The 20,598-nt window shown below is 38.1% G+C and overlaps 1 protein-coding gene and 1 long non-coding RNA gene across 7 annotated transcripts in view; one reads left to right on the top strand and one right to left on the bottom strand.

Annotated features, from left to right (window-relative positions):
* Window positions 1-20,598, top strand: part of FHIP1A (FHF complex subunit HOOK interacting protein 1A) — a 78,099-nt gene that overhangs the window by 39,281 nt on the left and 18,220 nt on the right. For all 6 annotated transcript variants that reach the window (XR_006170472.1, XM_042828371.1, XM_042828367.1 and 3 more), the window contains 4 exons: window positions 1,473-1,704; window positions 2,624-3,250; window positions 7,706-7,864; window positions 9,309-9,395. Coding sequence is in view for 5 of the 6 variants with exons in the window: in XM_042828371.1 (XP_042684305.1) it covers window positions 1,603-1,704; window positions 2,624-3,250; window positions 7,706-7,864; window positions 9,309-9,395 (975 nt within the window). In the remaining variant the exon portion in view is untranslated. The remainder of the gene's footprint in view (window positions 1-1,472; window positions 1,705-2,623; window positions 3,251-7,705; window positions 7,865-9,308; window positions 9,396-20,598) is intronic.
* LOC122165441 lies at window positions 5,087-20,520 on the bottom strand. The gene is made up of 4 exons (XR_006170473.1): window positions 20,414-20,520; window positions 16,141-16,218; window positions 14,394-14,476; window positions 5,087-5,999 (listed from the first exon to the last, which is right to left on the bottom strand). It is a non-coding gene; the product is annotated as an uncharacterized LOC122165441 (long non-coding RNA).

Genomic DNA, 20,598 nt, shown 5'->3' with positions numbered 1-20,598 from the left:
GCATGCAAGGGCTGGGGGTTAGAGGGAAGTTCCTAGTATGCAATTGAATCTTGAACATGTGAGTATACAGAGAAACAAGATGACATTTCATTAGAAACTTCTGGGTTTTTTTTTTTTTTTTTTTTTTTTCTTTCTTTTTGTCTCAGAACTACTAATATTGTAGCCTGGAGTTTTTCGGGCTATTTTAAACACTGCAAAATTTGCTGTTGCTTTTGTGGCAGTCTCTCTGTTTTGCTGTTTCAAGAAGATACGCTCTGCAGAGCATACCTGCAAAGAGCAGAGGTGTTTGCTGCAGGGTGAAGCTAACTATCTTGTAGGATACATGCATAGGAATATCTACTATATAAGCAAAGAATTGCTTTACCAAGTGTGGCATCGTATGTTACAGAAAACCCCATGATGTATTTAACTAAGCCAGAGAATATCCAGGTCTTCTGAGATCTAATGGAGAGGGAGGAAAGCAGAAAGTTTCAAAATGCACTCTAATAAAAACAATTCCTCTATAATATACATAAGCTGTAGGAACATGTTCTGCACTTATTGCCTTCCTAAACTCTGGAGGTTTTTTTTTTTTTGCTCTTACATCAAATTAAATTAGTCACCTAGTTGGTTTGCAAAGAAGAAAAGGGTATGAGTATAAAGCTGATGGAAGGACGAAAAAAAGTGGAAACTGCAACACAGAAATTGGCTCTTGAAGTAATAATATGTTCTCTTAAGCCTCATAAATATCTGGAAGGTATCAGTCTTCATTTCATTTTAAATTTCTCTTGCAGATTTGAAACTGCTTTGATACTCAGATAGCTAGGATATTAAATAATGGATGAAAAGAAAGTGCCAATGTTTGGTCTTATTCTGATATTCCTTTAAAAATGACGTCTCAATTTATTTGATCTTGAATATGTGAAGGGTTTTTTATGTCCTTTTTTCTTATTATTGTTCTTTGGTGTAGATAGAAGTACATGTTTCTATCTGCATATGATATTCAACAGTTATTTCCAACTCTTTATGGTATGCTGACAGAAGCATTTAAATATTTGCAATTGTATCTATTCTTCTGATACTGTTTTTAAAAATGTGGAACTAACTTGTGCTTTTTTACTAAAGTAGTCTATTTAACATTGGTTATTGAGGCACTCTGAACACAGTTGTGCTTGCATGACAGAAACATAATAGAAACAAAACTGTATTGCAAACCTACTATGCTTACTGCGTGAGCTTGACGTAAATTTGAGTAGCGCCTTTGTTCAAAAGACCTGCTTCAGGATTGAAAACTATTCTATGAGGAAAAGTCTAAGGTGGAGGTCACATGTAGCATGCTTACAAATTTCCATCCTCCAGTTGAATTGAAATGAAAAAGGGTTTTAATGGTATCTTGAAGTAGATTCTTTGTGTGCATGTATGTGTGTGTATATAGACACTCATAAAATTTGATGTATGAAGATGTGTTTTGTTTCGTGTTTTTTCTTAAACAGAGTCCTGTGGATACCGAAGCTCAAAATGGGATATTGATCTCTGCATGATGCTTGGACACCTTTCACTACCAACAGGATTTTCAAAGGAAATTCAGCATGGCCTAGTGGGTTGACCTTTGGAAACTTTATAATGTCCTCTGGAACTAGTATCAGAAAAAATCAGCAGGGTCTGAGCCTGCAGGGGGTTGACCCGGAAACCTGCATGATAGTGTTTACAACACACTGGGCACAGGTAATGCTACTGAGTTTTATTGATTTGAAGTAGGTTGTATTAATGAGAGTTTGCTTTATTCTTACTTCTGGGGTTACCCTGAGTTTCTGAGGAACGCACATCTTTCGCGCAGAACATGATGTTGAACTGACTGCTGCAGAAAGGGGCAGTAGTGTTTCTGAGATAATTCCAGTGTTAATGAGGTGCTGTTCAAGAGCCATCTTTTGCCACTTAACTGCAGTTAAGCACTCATGTTGGGGCAGGAGCTGTTGTTCCATTGTGGTTTTGTGGCAGTTATCCTCCACAAAAGGACTAAATGCAGTGGCTTTTTCACTGACAATGAGCTTCATTGATTGCATGCAGAACAGAATTTAATGCAGGGGTTTGAATGCTGGAATAATTATTACTCAGTCTTGAAATGTATATTGAATGTTGCAAGAGTTTTGGGGCAGTGGTGACCATTAGATATCACTGAAGATGTGGCAAAGAGAGAATAGCTATGTGGACTTCTTTACTGCTGTGAACCACCTTGCTGCGTTGATGTCCTTGAGCTCAGTTACTCAGCATGAAGGGCCCTGTGATTTTTAGTCCTCTCTGACAGAGAAGCTTATTGCAAACATTAAAACACAATTTCTGAAGTCTTAACCTAGTTTTTTAATGCTTAAGAGAAGTCCAAGTTCTCAGCAGTGAGACAAGTGGCAAATTCAGGTCCTTATAAAAATGGGGAAAGAAAACAACTAAATTTCTGTCTAGGATATCCAAAACATTTATGTGTAGAAGGTTTGACTGACAGAAACTGCAAGTGTAAATACAACGTATATCATTTTGTTTTAAGTTCTGTGTTACGAATTTTGAGGTCTTTTTTCCCCTTACGTTTATACGTAAGTGAATATTTTTAAATGTATGCTCAAATGATTGATCTGCTTTTGTTTATTTTTAGGTTCTAAAAATCTTAGAGAAACATGATCCTTTGAAAAATACCCAGGCCAAGTATGGTGCAGTTTCACCTGATGAAGCCAGCACTGTTCAGAATTATGTGGAGCACATGCTTTTCTTACTCATTGAGGAGCAAGCAAAGGATGCTTCCATGGGACCCATTCTAGAGTTTGTGGTCTCAGAAAACATAATGGAGAAGCTTTTTCTTTGGAGCCTGCGGCGAGAGTTCACTGATGAGACAAAAATTGAGCAACTCAAAATGTATGAAATGCTGGTAACCCAGTCTCATCAGCCTTTGCTACATCACAAGCCCATCTTGAAGCCTTTGATGATGTTGCTGAGTTCCTGCTCAGGAACAGCTACTCCAACAGTGGAAACAGAGCTAGTTGTCCTCCTGAATCAGCTCTGTTCTATAATAGCCAAAGATCCTTCCATTCTAGAATTGTTTTTCCACACCAGTGAGGACCAAGGAGCTGCCAATTTCCTCATATTTTCCCTTCTGATTCCCTTCATTCATCGAGAAGGAAGAGTAGGCCAACAGGCTCGTGATGCACTGCTCTTCATTATGTCCCTGTCAGCAGAAAACAACGTTGTTGCAAACCACATAGCAGAAAACACCTATTTTTGCCCAGTAAGTTGTTCTTGCTTGATCTTCAGTGTTAAACTAATCATCTTTATTCTTCTTGTCCTGTTGTGTCTTTTCTGATAAAGATGTGTTGTAACGTATTACTTCTTCTATTTCTGCTAACAACTGTTTCACAAACATAGTGCTGTTTAAGCCAGGCCTGACTCCAGATGCAGTCCTGCTGCATGTTTCCATACCAATGCAGTTCCTTTCCTTTGGGTCCATGCAAATAGGCCCATTTATTTATTTATTTATTTATTTGCAGTCTAACGGTGAGTATCATTGGAAAACTAATAGGAGTAGAGCAGAACTCTTCAGAGAAGGAATCTGATCTAGCTCACCCTAAGAACCCTGTAAAATTTTTGGGAGTGAAGGGAGTAGAAGTGAACCCTGTTTTCTCAGGTTACTGATTCTGGTGGCGGAACTTGTTTACACCAGTTCTGTATACCATACTGTAACACCAGTTGAACAGTCCTGTAAATGGGAGACTTGCTCTTTGTCAAGGATCACGAGGTTCCAATGGCTGTCTTGGCCATAACACCATCATGCTATGTAGTCTATTACAAAACTTGGTAGTAATGTTGCGTTATTAGATCTGGCAAATCAGTTGTACTTCGTGAACAGAATATCTTAGTGATCAAACAAATAAATTTTCTGACAGCTTTGTACTATTGCACCTGCTTCTTCATGCTTGCTCACAAAAAGTGCTTTGAGATCTGCAACGGGTGGATTCAAAGCCAAGTATCATTCTGCAGAGAAGATGTTCTTCTGCATTAGGTTTTGGCCTGCCCTTCCACCTCAACATTTGTGCAGCGGTTATTCCAGCCACAGGTCCCTATTTACTCTCGCATTACTATCTTCCTTGAGAGCTGTGCAGGCTTACAATCTGCAGGAAGCCTGTAAGTTCCAAAATGAAACTTGTAAATGGCTTCCTCTGTCAGTTGTAAATATTGCATCAGGCGTCTTGTGCTGAGAGACTCCATTTGACCCTATTTAATGGATACTGCTAAAAATATGAACTTGGTAGTTAGATTGTCCCTGAGACAATCCTGAGATACAATTATTGGATCCACGCTATAACTTTCATAATTACATCTTCCAATTAATTAAAAAAGAAAAATCCTTTTTACACTGAAGATAAAAGCCAGCTATATTAACCTTCAAACAGCAGGGAGCCATGATTGACAATCATTCTAATTAAGATGGCCTCTTGTCAAAATGTGCTAAAATCGGACTTGTCTGAACTGTAATGAGGCTGGCCTAAGTCTGTAATAAAATTTCAATGCATTGCTATAGAATTAGCTTGCTGGCACAAAATCTTTTTTGTGTTTGAGTGTGATGGGCTCAAGTACTGGTTTGTTCTGGTGAACAGCAGTGAAGTTGCTGTATATCGCTGGAATCATAGTAGGTGAGCCCACATCTGCACTACAAAACAGGTAGCACGGTCCTTTGCTGTAACGGATTGCATTTGAGTATCGCTGTAGTGAGGATGTCTCAGATTCCTTGGCTAATTGGTTGCTAATACACTGATTTTTCTATACTGCCCCTTACTGTGTAGTGTAAACATGCCTCAGAGGTGAAGTGAGGTGAGGACACTTCACTAAAAAATGTTTTTAACATGGAATGGGCAGACAAACTGTCAGGTTAAGTTCTCACAGGTTTTTTCTGTATCTTTGGTCAAATCGTTTCATGATGTTTTGACCTACAGGTTTCCGAAGTCTGTGATATAAGGTGTTATGTGTTTGTTATTATGATAGGAAAAGAGCGTTTACGTAGAATTTTGAGCAGGATAGCATCTCACAGCTTCTCCATAACACTTTTTCTTTGTAAATACACCACAACTTGGAAAAGTAGATATTAAAGCAGAAAGAAGCGTGGCTGCAATGAACTTGAGAAGTTCAGGCTATACAGATATAGAACTACAGGTGTAGGAGGAAAAAGAAATATTAAAGGTAAGAAATTGATATAAATGTGTAAATAAGATGGCTGGGTAGCAATTGATGACATAATAACAACACAGCATTTTGTTTATGTAATGTGTCTGAGACAAATCACAGTCAGTCATACAATGTCTTCTATGAACCAAGACAAAGATCCTAGTTGAGGAGATTGTTCGTAAAGCAGAAAGACTCGTGACCCAGTGGTGAAAAAGGAGCTACTGGAAAGGCTTGTAAAAGTAGGACTGTAGGACTGCTGTGACAATTCTAAAATAAAATATCTAAAATCTAGAAATTGGAAAGAATGCTGTCTAAAGTAAAAAAAAAAAAAAAAAAACAACAAAACCCATCCTTACACTCCTGGGATGTGAACTCATTCATTTCTTTCCCTTTATAATGATTTTCATTGATGATTGTCATCTTCTGTTAAAACTCCATGTAGCCTGTATTTGTGTATTACTTAGTATGCCTTCTTATAAAACATGAAGAGTTCTGCTAATAATTTCAAACAGTAGTTGTAATTATACCATATTTTTCTAGGAAAATTTTCAAATGCTTTTTCTCTAAATAGAGGAAGCCATGTTCCTCAGTGCTTTAGAAATGTAATTTCACATAGAGCCATTTGCTACTTCATAACGAAAGTCATCTGTCGCTTGTTACTTCAGTAGGTCAGACAAACTAAAGAATTTCTCACCTGAAGACGTGGAGTGATTTTGAGCTTGCTGCTTTAGTTGCAAGTAGTGTAGTTTGTCCAAAGTCAGTATCGTGCTTCAGAACTAAACTTCCATGTCAAGGAGAAACGCATCGGGAATGCTGTTCTGAAAATCAGGTTGCTTTCTGTGAGTGTGTGTTTATGAATAGCAATTGAGTTCTAAGCAGACAATGGAAAACCAAGTTTGCATTAATTAACTAATAGCAATACAAACGAAACTCAAATTCTCCTTTCAGAATTTCTTCCTTCCTAGAATTTTCTGAAGTCTGGGTTTGTGAGTACAAGTGTGGAGGGCAGTACATATATTTTAATAGGTCTGCTGAGATCGTCGTGTCTTCCAGCTTTGAGTTCTTCTACCAACGCTGTAGAAAAAAGCTTTTTGATTCAGAAGAATGTGATTAAACAAGTAAAGCTTGTGCTCAGTGGCTTTAGATTTTTGGTTTCTTAGTATATTTCCTGCAACCTTTTATTGTATTTTTTAATATATATATATGTAAACACAAACACATATATGTAAAACACTTATGTTGTATTTATCTGTTTGTGAAAAAGTAGTTTTTTTCATGATATTTGCTTAATTATGCCAGAAGAAATCCTTCAATTTACGTGACTTTAGGAATAGATAAGGTTTAGAAGGACTGCTTTTGTCCAACTAAGTGAGTTAGCATATGTAATTGGTTACACTTGCATGTTATCAGGACCTAAATCCCCTTGGTTGTTGAGCTGTACTTTGTCAACGGTTTGCTTTCTAATAGATGAAACATTTGTGTTTCCTGTGGGCTTTAACTTTATATTCATGCAGACATCAAGTAGCTGTTTCTCAAAAGAGGAAAAATTCCTGCAAGAGTCTACTGAATGACAGCTAAGAAGATTTCCATCAGGTTGTGTCTTTATGTCCTTAAAATTAGGATCATCTTAAATGTGTCCTGAAGTTGTAGAAAATTATGTCACAAGGGTAAAAATTGTAAATAATATTTTAAAAATTTCCAGCTTCAAGTAATAATAATAATTGAAAGCTTGTTCTGAAACTGCCAATACTCAAAATACATTCAGTACCGTGTAAAAAGCTTGTTGGAAATTTGCTTTTTGAATTGTAACTAAAACTTACAACTGATGTGCATGTACCAGCTATAAGCCTTAATAGCACTGGAAACTATGTCTGTATAGTTACTTATTTCAAGTTTTTATTTCTTCTCTTTTCTTCCAAGTGAATAAGGAAAGGTTGATGAAAAATTACATGTACTGACTATTTTCCTTTTTGTGACGTGGACTCAACTGAATACCAGTGTCTGTGAATAAACGTCAACACGTATCTGTGGCTACAGTGAGGCTGAACTTCACTTTTGTTGATAGGGATGCCTTCCCCACCATTTCTGTTTTCTCTTATTTCCTACTGAAAAAACTTCATGGGTGCATAAGTAGATGGTAACATGCAAATCACCCCCATGTAACAGACTATAGAATATGACAGCGATTGCTTCTTCTGGAAGAGGTTGAAAGGAAATGTAAAATCACTTCATAACCATTTAAAAAAGAAATTGTCATTTCTGATAAAGAATGTAAGACAACCTGCTCTTTCCCATCTCTTTCTCCCAGATAGCAGCTCCTGGAAGAATTATATTATATAGAAGACTCTTTAAAATACTCATGTTTTTCTGCCACATAACTCTTTCAAGAGGAAACTGAATTAATCATAACACTCTCTCATGCTACTAAAACCAGCAAGACAAATGATTTGTTGTGTGGCAATGCTATTGAAACAGATGAACGTTTGGGAAGCTAACTTATTTCTCTTCTGTTTTTGAAATACAGGTGCTGGCAACAGGGCTAAGTGGCCTCTATTCATCTTTACCTACCAAGTTGGAAGAAAAAGGAGAAGAGTGGCACTGCCTGCTGAAAGATGACTGGCTCTTGTCACCTGCCCTTGTGCAATTCATGAATTCTCTTGAATTTTGCAATGCTGTGATACAGGTAATGGAGCAAAGTTGGAATAGTGGTTTTATAAACTCTGCAGTTGTTTTGTTTTGTTTTTTGGTGGAATTAGAGAATTTATTTTCATTTATTAGTTATGCCAATAGACATTATTTATAAAGGGAAGGCTTTGTGCTGCTTGTCCCAATTATAAGGATAAATTAATATGTTTTTGGTTTTCAGATGACAGATGTTGATGAATTCAGCATAGCTGATCAGACTCTTGATATTTTATAACATAATTGGGAACATCTTCTGTATTTTCAAAAAACAAACAAAAAAATCACCCGAAGTATTACTGCGTTGTAATGCCACTGTTGACATGGAAAATAAATTGAATGCTTTAAATATGGGGGGGAAATAGTCTTTATCCATTTAAGCATTAAAAAACCACTTTCTCTATATTTAAACTCTCCCAATAGTATATAAAAGAAAATAGTCTGTTTCACCTTGCAGTGCGCACTGCATTAAGAAAAATGAAGCCAAACACCTTCTTAAGCAGAATTTAGCTATCTTTCTAGGAATATAATGTCATTGTAGATTGGCCTGCGTAGAATCCACTCTCTGTTCCTAATGATTATTTCTTGATTAGTTTTTATTTTTTCTCCCTCTTTTTCTGTCTTTAATACCTTACTTGGTATTGCTTTTAAGTATATAGAGCCTTATAGAGCCCTAATCCAGAATTTTATTTAAATACATTGTAACTTCTATGCAAACGGTGGACATTTGTGTTACTTGAAGAAATGGCTGAGTAGGATTGAAAATTGAGTCACATTTACTTTTAAGTAAAAGACACATTTTAGCGAGATGCTTGCAAAGTATAATTGCTGCTGGGAAAGTAATCCCTCCTGTTTCTCTCTGTGGGCCTACCGTGTCAGAGATGGATGTTGGTGCTCAGCAGTTGAGGTTGAACCTTCCTGCTAAGGTTCTGTTGTATTTTGTTGCCATGGTGGGTGGTGTGTTTATTCTTATCCCGATAGCTAGAGAGTACTTGTATTAATTTACTATTGAAACACAGGTAAACAGCTGTCCTGTTTTTTCTTGTTGTAAAAGGACAAATTAATGATGGCAAATCCACCTTCAAGTGACCCTGACAAGGTTGCAAGAATTAAATTTAGAATCTCAAGTCTTTCCTTGATGCATGGGCATGCAGTCTTTACTGTTGGTCTGTTCATCTTTGTCAACCTGCAGGGAAATCGAGAAGTCCTTTTCTCTAACTTTGGCAGGCTTACTCTGAGTAAACACCCTTGCTGTATTTTCCTGGAAGAACAAAGTATCTTTAAGAATTCACATCATAGAAAATGTTTGAGTGATGGATAAATGACATGTGTTTTTTAAATGGGAAAATGTTTTGGTAATGGACAGAAGTATTATCTTCCTTGTCTTGTTTGCAGTCTCACTGCTATTGTTCTCTGTCTTTCTCTTCCATCTCTCTTCCCCTTAGGTGGCGCATCCCTTGATACGTAACCAGCTGGTGAATTACATTTACAATGGATTTTTAGTGCCAGTAATGGCTCCTGCACTCCATAAGGTCAGTGGTGAATGCAAGCACAACCTGAATTAACGACAGGCAAAAGCACTGTGGATAGTGCCTGTGTAAAGACACTATCGAATACACTATCAGTAGTGAGTTCTATATAAATGAGTGAATGCTTTCTTTCCATACTGTTTGTTTACATTATACCAGGTATTAAGCAAGAAGTGGATAAAAAGCATTTAAGATTCTCTGAAGAAATGAAATAAAATATTTTTGTTGTGCTAAGTTGACATGCCATCAAAATCGATGAACTTTTAGACAGAACTTCATGATGGCAGACATATTTCCAGGAGAATTTTTTCCCAAAAGGGAAATGTTCAGTTAGGAAAAAATCCTCCTGGAACTCAAGAAGTTTTACACTAATTATATCTAAGATGGTAGTGGTTTTTGTGCTTCCTTCTTGCAGTTGGTAAAAGTATTATCATCAAGTTCAGAAGAAATGGATTTGATGTCAGTTTTCTAATGTATTACAATGCAGTTTATATTGCTTAGAAGAAAAAAACACTCTCCTGACTTTTAGGGATTATACTTCACAAAATATTCCACTCATACTGGTGAGTGTGTGTGTGAGTGTGTTAGGTAGGAAATTGGAGCATGTCATTAGCAGTCGTCTTTCTCCTGAAAAAAGAGAATATCTTGTTTGAGGAGAGAAAGCAGGAGTTGCTGAGAATAAAAATCAAGACTTTTTTGGCTATCCACCAGAAGTTGCTACGAGAAGAGAACTTAGTTTTTAAATGTCTACTAATTTTTCCTAAGCCTGCCAAGCAGAAAGCAGTACACTTGTTCAATTTATCAGAGGCCAGTGGAATGCCTTTCTAGTGTAGGACTCGTCTTGGCAGTAAGTAATAAGCAGTATAGAACTGTTGATAATTCAGCAGACTTCATCCATTTGGGAACTTGAAAAGGACTGACATAAAATCTGGCTGCAATCCAGATCAAATTTGTAGTTGGCCATGGAGACAATTCACCCCCCTATCTGGAAGTGGTTTTTTAATTTATTTTTGCATCTTGACTTTATTCTGTACCAGCTCTGCAGAGTACAGTCAGAAGTGAAAAGGTTGCCACTTTTAGGTTACGGATTGCAAGTAAGATGTCAGAATGCAGCCATGGGATTCTGGATTTAGTGAGTATTGTCTTTGCCTCTAAAGCACTCAAGACAAATTTTAGGGTTTTCGATTACTGCAGCTGAATGCTATCCTTCTTGGTCAGTAAAAATGCTAACTTCCTATTAGTTTAGGTATTCTCCTTCTGATGCTATTTATGACCTTTAAAATACACTGTGCAGATTAGGGTTGGGTTTGTTTTTTTTTTTTTTTCATGTGATGGAAATTTTGTTGAACTTCATTTATATATTCTGAAATTGGGTGAAGTCATACTTCCCTTGAAAGTGGAAGTGCTGGCTGCTAACATATGTAAGCTTCAGTCCTAGGTCTTTCCTAAGCCATTACATTCTGTTGGTTCTTTTTATCTTTCAGTAATGAACTTTTTCTTTATTGGCATAAAGTTTGACCTTCTTATCATAAAAAATTAACTATTTTATGTACTTAAATGCTGAACGCTTTCAATGAAGAAGATGGATTGCACCATCTAGTGGATTTGATACAAGGATCTCATGTCTGCGTGACCAAAAACCCATAGGAAAGGGATATGTGTGAAGAGAGGCACCTTTGATCTCTTCAGTCTTCTTTTAATTTAAGACAAAATATTTTACATATTTACTTTTGGGACAGATCTCTCTGGACCAAGACAGGTGCTGTTATAGCTCTTTCATATACTTTAGTCATTCGTAGGTGCCATTCAAAAAGTCCGTGCTGAGCTGAGGAGTAAGCAAGTGTCATTCGTTTGGGGACTGTGGTCTTACAATTAACCTTCTGGTTTTACTCTTTTAGTAGAAAATCTCATGGGCCAAAATGAGAGAGAGGCCAGGTGCATCATGGTGTTTTTAAAAACAGAAATACTTTCATTAAACACAAGAATGAAAATGCATCTTGATTTGATTTAATTATTTTTGACTTGATAAAATTTGTTTGGTATCCTAGAATATGGTATCCCTGAGTTGTTCCAACTCATTCTGGCTTATGAGTTCAAATACAGCGAATATAGGAACGTGGCATAAAAGCCTTATTTGGAAGACAGATCTGTGGAAGGTTAAAGAGGGATTAAGAAGATGGAGAATTATTGGTGCTTCTTCCTGTTCATGTAAATCTTATTTGTAGAATTTAATTGGTATGAAACAGCTGCTTCTGATTGATAACTCTCAGTGATAAGCATGGAAGGAAGGAAGGAAAGGAGTCCAGACTTCATTTGGCATGCAAGCCCTAACATCCCACACCCAATCTGTGTTAGAGCCTGTGGTTCTAACTTAAAGCAGAATGCAGAAAGGACATGAGCTTTTGGCTCTGGCATACTACTTCAGACTTGTTCTCTATGTATTCTAATTTTCCTTCAAGATGTACATTTTTTGAGTACAACGTGTCCCTGCAACAAGATGCACTTGAATTTGTTCTTTTTGAAAAGGCATCTCCCAGTTAGAAATGTATACATTTAGGAAAGACATCTTCAATGTTTTGTGTTCTCATTGTGATGAAATTTGATTTCTGTTTAAAACATCAGCAACATGAACAAATCACACTAATGTGACTTCCTGCCTGATTCGCAAATCTAATTTAGGTGATTCAAGTACATAAAATAACCCAAGCAGGCATACAAGCAGCATTTGATAAATTGTGTAGCAAATAGCCTCATTATCTTTTAATCCCTCTTGGAGCAATAGCAACATCAGTTTGCCTCTGTAACTGATGTAGTGAGGTAAGAGGAGTATGTCTGGTACGAGGACAGTTACTCTGTTTTGGATTGAAGCAGAGACTCCTCTGTTGTACTGGCCAGACTCTCATTCTTCTCTCTTTACAGAACCGCAGCGTGGCGGAGACTGGCAGGCACCTCTGGAGGTCGTCCTGTCTAACCTTCTTGCTCTAACAGGATCAGCCAGAGCAGGTTGCTCAGGGAAGCGTGCTTTCTGTTTGCTTGCTTCTGGTTGTTTTTTGTTGTTGTTTTTTTAATGTCAAATTGGAATTTCCTGGATTTCATTTATTGTCATATGGCTTTTTGTTCTTTCAGTATGCGTCACTGAGAAAAGTTCTGCTCACTTATTTTTGCTCCTCCCGTCTTTTATTTGCTCAATATCCTGTTGAGCTTTCTGTTCTCCCAGCTGAGCAATCCCAGGTCTCTTAGGATCCCCTTGTATGATAGATGCTCCCATACGATAATCACCTTTGTCACCTTCAGCTTGTCTGTGCATTTCTTGTCCTGGTTATACCACCACGCTAGATGCATCTTACCAGTGCTGGGTAGAGAGGAAGGATGCCCTCCAGCCAACCTTTTAGGAATGCTTCTCCTGATGCAGCCTAGAGGGCTGTCATTCACCTTTGCTGCAAAAATGCATTATTTACTCATAGCCAGTTTTTTGTCCACAAGGACTTGCACATTCTTTCCTGAAAAGCTGCTTTCCAGCCAGTCGGTTTCCAGTGTACAGTTGTCTTAGAATTATTCCTCCCCAGGTACAGGGGTCTGCATTTGTATTACTGAACTTCTGTTTGCCTGCTTCTTCAGGCTGTCAGGGTTCTTCTGGCAGCACAGCCATCCATCAACATCTCTGCCTCCTTTTGTAACATCTACAAACTTACACAAGGATACACTTCATCTCATCATGGGAGTCATTACTGATGGTACTAAACTGCACTGGCCTCAGTGTAGACTACTCATCACCAGCCTTCCACTGGGTTTTGCACTGCAGACAGATTGCAATCCTTTGAGCCAAGCAGTACAGTCCACCCACTGTCTATCTACCCATCATTTCATCTGTGAGGATGTTGTATAAGGGATGGTGTCAGAAGCCTTTTCAGAAGCCTTTTAAGACAGACTTCAACTGCTCTGCATTTATCCATCAGGCAGATCATCTCACTGTAGAAGGTCTGATTTCCACTTTGTAAATTTGTGCTGACTGTTTCCAATCACCTTCTTGTCCTTCATGTGTTTTGAAATGGCCTTCTCCCAGCCTGAAGCAATGGGCAATTGAACAATATTTTCATTGAAAGTATCATGGCTTTTCAAAATTTCAGTATGCAGTTCAAGGCTTTGAGATTTGTGTACTCATGGTCATGAGATGTCTGTAACATTTATGGAGTAAAGCAGTTAGCTCTGCTCATTGTCTGCAACTTCTTAAGTGCTACAGATTGTCCTCATACATAGTTGCTATGCACGTGGTTCACTACATGATAGAAGCAGTATGAGAATGTTGAGGATAGTGATGCATTTCTATGAGTAAGTCAGGGGTGGGGAGACAACTGTCAACACCACCACCATACACCTCTGACATTGAAGGCCAACATAATAAAAGAGGAAGCGTTACTTTCAGAGCAACCTAGTGTGATTTTAGGGCTTAGTTCAGCTTGAGAATGAAATAATAGCTAGTTCTTGGGGTTTTGTTGGTTTTTTTTTCTTCAGGTTAAGGAAGTTTCAAATTTATTTGACTAGGTACCTAGCTTAAAATAGTCTATTTTTCACAGCGAACTCTCCAAAGGTTATTTAGGTAGCAGATCAACTGCAGTGTGCTTGGAAAAAAAGCCAACAAACATCATGTAAGTTTATGACTCCATAATTTCATTTCTCAGAGAGGTGTCCTGTATATAGCATGTTTTTGTAGCCTAAGTTCATACCTGTTCTGTACTTGTCTGTTGCCACTTCATGTGTATTATCCTAGCCACCCCCATAATGAGCATTTCACAATTATGTTCATACCTTAGAAGCTGCACTTTCCAGAGTGGGCAGACAGCTTACATTGGTGTTGTGAAAGTAGGAATATGCATTAGTTGGCTACAGTGAATAGCCCTGCCTTATCCTTCGTTTGGTGTTTATTGTACTTCATACCAGGGAGTTACCTCCCTTGCTGCTGTCATCTGACCCTTGAGAAATGGAAGCAAGTGATTCAGTTACCTTGTGGGGTCTGTGTGAGTGTTCATTGTGGAAGGTCACAAATTCTCTCTTTTTGTTCAGCCAAAAAGAATGAAATAGTTTGCCTGAAAAAGTGCAGAGATAAAGGCAAGGTTAATTTGATAGTTTTCATTTTGTAGTAACAGCCCATGATTTTGATTTTTGCTCAAACCATCTTTTATTCTTTTTAATGTGTGAAATTGAAGAAAAGTAAGACTTTCTGGTAGAATTGGCTCATAATTTAAAACTGGTGCTTTTTGACAGAATGTCAGTTACAACTCGAAATTATGCTATTCTGCACGTTCCTCCCCAGGTTTTGGTACTTAGAGAATATCTGTGAGAAGGTGTAATTCTGCTCATGAACTCAGCCATGCCATTAAATTTCTGTGATTTATCTCACTGACTGTTTCTCACTTTGTTTCCAAAGCTAACTTTTTTGGAGCTCTGTCTTGGGCCAAACTTTGCAATGGTCCAAGCAAATCAATATTATTTACTCTTCAGTTAAACTCTAGTTGAAATCCCAGCATGAATCCAGAATAAAGCCATTGAAGTCTAAGAAATATTGAAGGTTTTGTCAGAGGCCTTGTTGCCTTATTTTATTCTCTGTGTATTTGGTAGTAGAAAATGCTTATTCATATTATTTTTTTAGGTAGTTGTGGTACTTTAGCAGAAATCTGATCAATTTATTCCTTTTTGGGAGCTCTAATAGATTGAAGTGTGTTGCCATCAATACCATAGATAATTAGCAGCCCCACTGTGGTGTATCTAGAGTAATGTGCTACGTTTGCTACGTGGGATTGGCTATGTATATCTTTTCCCTGTAAGCTCATAATGTCACATCCAGAGAATTTGGGTGGTGAAGAAATCCGTCCTGATCATCTCGAGTGTTTATGTAATTTGTGTAATTTCATTTTATTGAGGACAGTGCTAAAACTTTGTCAATGTGTATGATTAAAACAAAATTTTAATTTCTTAGCACTTAGCATCACGCTACATGGCATTTAATTGCTAACTACGACATAATTAATTCTGTACTTGGAAGGCTTGTTTTAATCTGAATAATGGAAAATTGTACCAGCTTTTTAGTGTGGAACATTGCTGTTGGCCAGGCGAACAGAAGCGCTTTGTGGAAGCGCTGGCACGGTCCTGTCAAATAAACTTGGTTAGACGGACCCCAGCTATTGTGCACAAACCCATCTACAGGACAACCTCTAACGTGGTATGCTACTGTGATAATTCAGTAATACTTGCTTGATGATTACACAGCCCAGCGGGGGGGAAATGACCTGTAAATTATACTGCACTGATCAGAAGTAACATCTTGATAAATATCCTGAAAGAATGTCAGTTTTCATTTGGAAATAATCCCATCTCTCACCTTACTGGACGGTGTTTGAACACATGCAGTAAAAAAAGGTTCGAGTCCAGTGTTGTTGGAAAACTCTTATTAGTGTTATGCTTGGGGGAAGCCCATCAGTAGCTAGAAAACTTCATCTTGCCCACTGCAAAGTGGACACGTGTTAAAGGTGCCCTTCACTTTGTACATCAAACAGTGCACTTGAGTTAGATTTTAACCTGATACAAACTGAAACTGCTTATAAACTTAAGCTGAAAGAAGTCAGAGAAGTTCTGGTTTCCTGGTTCCTTCTTACGTTCAAACTTCCTGTCCCTGCTCCCACCTGTCCCCCACGTTCCTTCTGCCAGGACAGACAGACATATGAGAAACCCATAGATTGAGGATAAAAGTCACCTGCATTTCCTTGATAGTTTTGTCCTGAATCAGTTCCCTGAGCCCATTTGCTGTGCAGTGAAGGATGATCACTTCTGCCTGTTAAAGCGGGGAACAAGTAGAAAATGAACAGAAAGTACAAAAGGATGGAGATGGTTTGTGTCTTTTTATATACATATATCTATATATACATGTATGTGAGGGAGATAAGTTTATTCAGGTTTAAACTGCTCATGGATCTCGAGGATAAGTTCTAATGAGAGCATTCATGGTCTCTTCATAGGCAATATTAAATACTCATAAGAAGGAAAGCGTGAAGGGAGAGGAGGAATCATGATAGCCATATTCTCACAGGAGGGCACAGAGCTGTAAATTAGAAAGTATATTGTGCAGATCCCAAGGGAGAAGAGCCAGTAATAAAGAATCAGTGCAATTGGTCTAACGCAGTGAGTGTCATATATTAAACTGAACTCGCTGTGACAGTAATTTCTGGCTCTCTGCTATCACTTGGCACTGTGACTTGTGAAAGCTGGATCTCTTTACAGTGTTCTGTCTTACCATCTAATCAGTCATCAAAAGAGGCAAGAAAAGATTTGCTAAAAATTATTACATAATTAGGGAAGGGTAATAGAATGCTAAAAGAGGCCTTCTGTTTTCACTTATCTCTGATCAAATATCTGCCTGGCTGCAAAGATTCTTGTGTAGTTCATCTGCAAAAATATCTTCAACAACTGGTTGTTGTAAAGAAAAACATGTGGATGAGGTTTCTAAATGGTATCTGAAGACATATGCTTTGTATGTGTATTTTTTTTTCAATTCCAGCAAGTTTTCATCAGTACGCTATAGATAATAAATAGGAATGGTAGAATTCTTGTCTGAGTAATGTAACGGACATAGATTTTTATCATTTTTCATTTTTAAATTTCCAAGAGGAGAGAGATATCTGCTCTTTGCCATTCCCAAGCAATTTCAGTGGAAGAGAGCCAAGGTATGCTGGTGGTGGGTTTTAATTTTAGCGATTGTGACGGGGAAGGATTTTAATAATGCTGAAATATCTTTTCAGAAGCATACCTGGAAATTCAGTTACTTAACAAAGGATTTTATGTCTTGATTTTCTTCATCTCCTTCTGTAGTGGTATTTTTCTTTATACTCAAATTATCGGAGATGAAGAATTTTCAGATTAAATGTCACACTTAGGGAGATGTTGAAGTTGTTTCTTGTCCTTTCAACAACGTCCACATAAATTCAATGTGAGGGCTAGCTGGGGCAAATTGCACTGAAATCAATGTTTACAATACAATACAAGTTTTTTGTAAGCCGCCTCGGGTTTTGTTTGTAGCAGACATTCTTGATGTGTAATGTTTTGTTCTCTGGGAACATTTGTTCTTTTGTTGTTTACCTAAGCACCGATTTGGATTTATTAGAAAGGATTTTCCTACTTTCTGTAAAGCTGTCTCACAAGAATTATTGTAAGGAGAGACAACAGCAGGGGTAGTCTGAAGGAAGCTTAATACCCTGGGTTTGGTGTTTTAGAAAACAGATCTTCAATAATAACTGCACAAATTGGACAAGCCTTGCTTTCAACCCTGAATGTATTATGTATAATGTGATCTGTAGAACAGGTTTACAGAGTTAAAAGGGTCTTCGCCAAGGCTGGTTTTTGCTTAATGTGACTGATTTCTCCCAAGTCATTCCTCAGTTAATTGCAAAGCAAAGTGAGGTCTCGAGAGGCTTGCTCAAGGCAGGTAATGTACACCATTGAGTAAAATGCAAACTGGCCTCATGTAGCTAAAATTAGACTTCTTGAACACTTCTCTGGGTGCCTCAAGTAGTCAGAAATTTTGCTTACTGTCAGGAGTAGCACAAAGGAGAAGCATGCCAAAATGTAAGATGAGGAAAATATGATAGGACTGTAAAAGTGCATTTCTGCTTGCATCTTAATTGATCCAGAGCTGTATACTTGGTTTCAAATGCCAAAACGTGCTATATTCTGCTTGATTTGCTCTTGTGAGGAAGCAGAAGGACCAGCTCTGGGCTCATTCTTACAGACAACTGCATGAAGGTGCACTGAGAGGGCTCTTAAGAGCATGGTAGTGTTAATGGTACTGGCACAACCTTGGCTTGCCTGCTTTGTGTGAGATGTGGCATGCTGCAGAATAGAACGTGTCAAATTTTGAAAGGGTGTTTTGAATAAGGCAATGCATTTTCATTGGAAAATCCAATAATCCATAAGATTCTTATGAAGCCATTTTAAATCTTGCAAAAACTGTCTCTCCCCTCTGTCTCAGAAAATAGATGGGCAGATTCGACAACATCTTTCCCAAGAAGAATAAAACATGAAGTGTGATGTAGCACTCTGCACAGAAAGCCTCAATTCAAACAGTTGAGACTTACCAAAGCTTTAAGTTAGTTTTTTGTGAGCCATCTGAGCTTCTTCAGTAACTACTTGGTGCTTTTAGCTCTATTTAGTGGTGTCAGTGAGATGCTGGCTACAATAAACAAGATTTCTTTTTCACTTAGTCCCTGAGCAGCGAGGAGCACTGAGCACGCTCTCAGAAGTGAAGGGTTCTCTTCTATAGGAGTCTCTCACTGGCTTTCTTCTGCCCTTTGTGGTTCATTCATGATACAGCTCTGAAAAGCTTGTGGCTTTCTCTTGGTGATAGCAGCGTAGCGCGTATTGCCCGAAGAGCATTGATTTCAGAAAAAGGTCACTGCCCTTGTGAATCTGCTGGCTTTTTTGCCTTCATTTACAGTTTCAGATTTTCTCCGTACACAGAGGGCCGTTCCTCCGCTGTCAGCAAACATCTGTGAAACCCACAGGCCAAATACGTGCTTCATTTTCACTGAAGAGAATGGAGGAGGAGTGACAGAGACATAACAATGTATTACTTCTGTCTGGCCTTTTCTTGGCAGAGGTTTTAAACTGTTCACTGAACTCTATGCTATCATTATGATGTCATATGATGGATTTCTCGGGTTTGCTTTTTACAGTTTGCTGCTTTAAAAAAAAAAAAAAAAAAAAGCCAATGCCAGTTCTCAGGACAGCAGGCAGCAGCTCCAATCAGAAAGCTGCTCTTTTCTTACCCCACAAGTTCCTATGCCTTTTGACTGTTGAAAAAAATCAATCTCCACTCCAGCCAGAAACCATTTTCTCTGTTGCACAACCCCGATGCAGTTCCTGAGTATGTCTGATGCTGGTTTAGAAGTGGCAGGGAATGTGTGTGTGTGTGCACAAGAGGAAAGCATTTCATCATAATACTTAAAATAATGCAGGCATTGAACCAGAGCTGTAGCCACAACATTAATTCAGGTAATTTGTGAAGTTGAGGTGCTTGACCTAGCAACTTTTTTTTTTTTTACCCCACTTCATGTTTGTAGGGGGAGGAGGAAAAGGAATTAATACATGAACAGTATTCCATTTTAAAGTAGAAGTTAATAGATATTTTTTCATGAAAGACCTATATTCAAGACAGGGGTCCACTACTTGTTGTTAAGGAGCTTAGTGTTAAAGTATCAAAAACTGAATTGATGGCTGTAACTTCAGCACTCCCTGGAAGCTGCTCTCCTTGTCAGTGCCCCTCTCCATAAAGTCTGCGGGCTGCATGCAGCATTCCTATGTTCTGTGTAACTGGCCAGAAGCAGCTTGTGATCTTAAAAGCTTTAAAGGGAACATTTGCTGCATGACATTACTGTGAGTGTAGCTAACGTGCAGCACAACGGATCAGGGATTTTATTATTTACAGGGTGTTACGTAAGTGCTGCCCTTCTGAGTACTTTCTAAATCCTCTTAGTTCTTAAGTGTCAGCTTTGATTTTTTTTTTTTTTTTTTAATAAAGTCAGTCCTTTCATTTATCTGGCTAAGTTTGATAAACAAAAGATGTTTAATACTTCCTTTCATATAGACAGATTCTTGTATTTAAGGGTTTATCTTTGTACACTTAAGCTTATTAGGCTCCTGGGTAACTATTTTTAAGAAGCTGACTTTGCAACAGCAGTGCGTGGTACAGAGGCAGCCTTTGGAATTTACTGTGCCTTGCCAGTGCATACTGTCAATAGCTAAGCTCCAAAAGGATTGCTTGAATCAGAATAATACAGGTTAACCAACTGGTATGGATAGCTGAATTGTATTCTGATAAACAAATAGGCAATAGCAGAGGCTTTTGTCTTTGGTTTATATGCGTGTGGACATAGATCATGTACCTTTTTGTACAATCAATGAATATACAGATGATATAATATATTTGAGAGCTTGGCTTATGTAATTATTATACTAGAGCAGAAAAGGACACTCACCCTCTCCTGGGGTCACGTAGGAAGCTCTGGTGAACTGGATCTCCTGGAGAGATCCTTCCCCACTGGCAGTCAGCTCTTAAATGGCTCTAGGAGAGGTGCAGCCTGGCTCCACCCCTTCCAGCAGCACAGGTGAGTTGCCTTCACCTGTGCTCCCAGGGCTGACTCATTGCTGGTCTCAGGTGATC

This window comes from Centrocercus urophasianus, unplaced genomic scaffold (genome assembly GCF_019232065.1).
Source record: "Centrocercus urophasianus isolate 14NV4802_14NV808 unplaced genomic scaffold, USGS_Curo_1.0 seq_3, whole genome shotgun sequence".
Lineage (NCBI taxonomy): Eukaryota > Metazoa > Chordata > Aves > Galliformes > Phasianidae > Centrocercus > Centrocercus urophasianus.
Note: the sequence above shows the minus strand (reverse complement) of the source record. Positions and strands in the feature narration are given on the sequence as shown.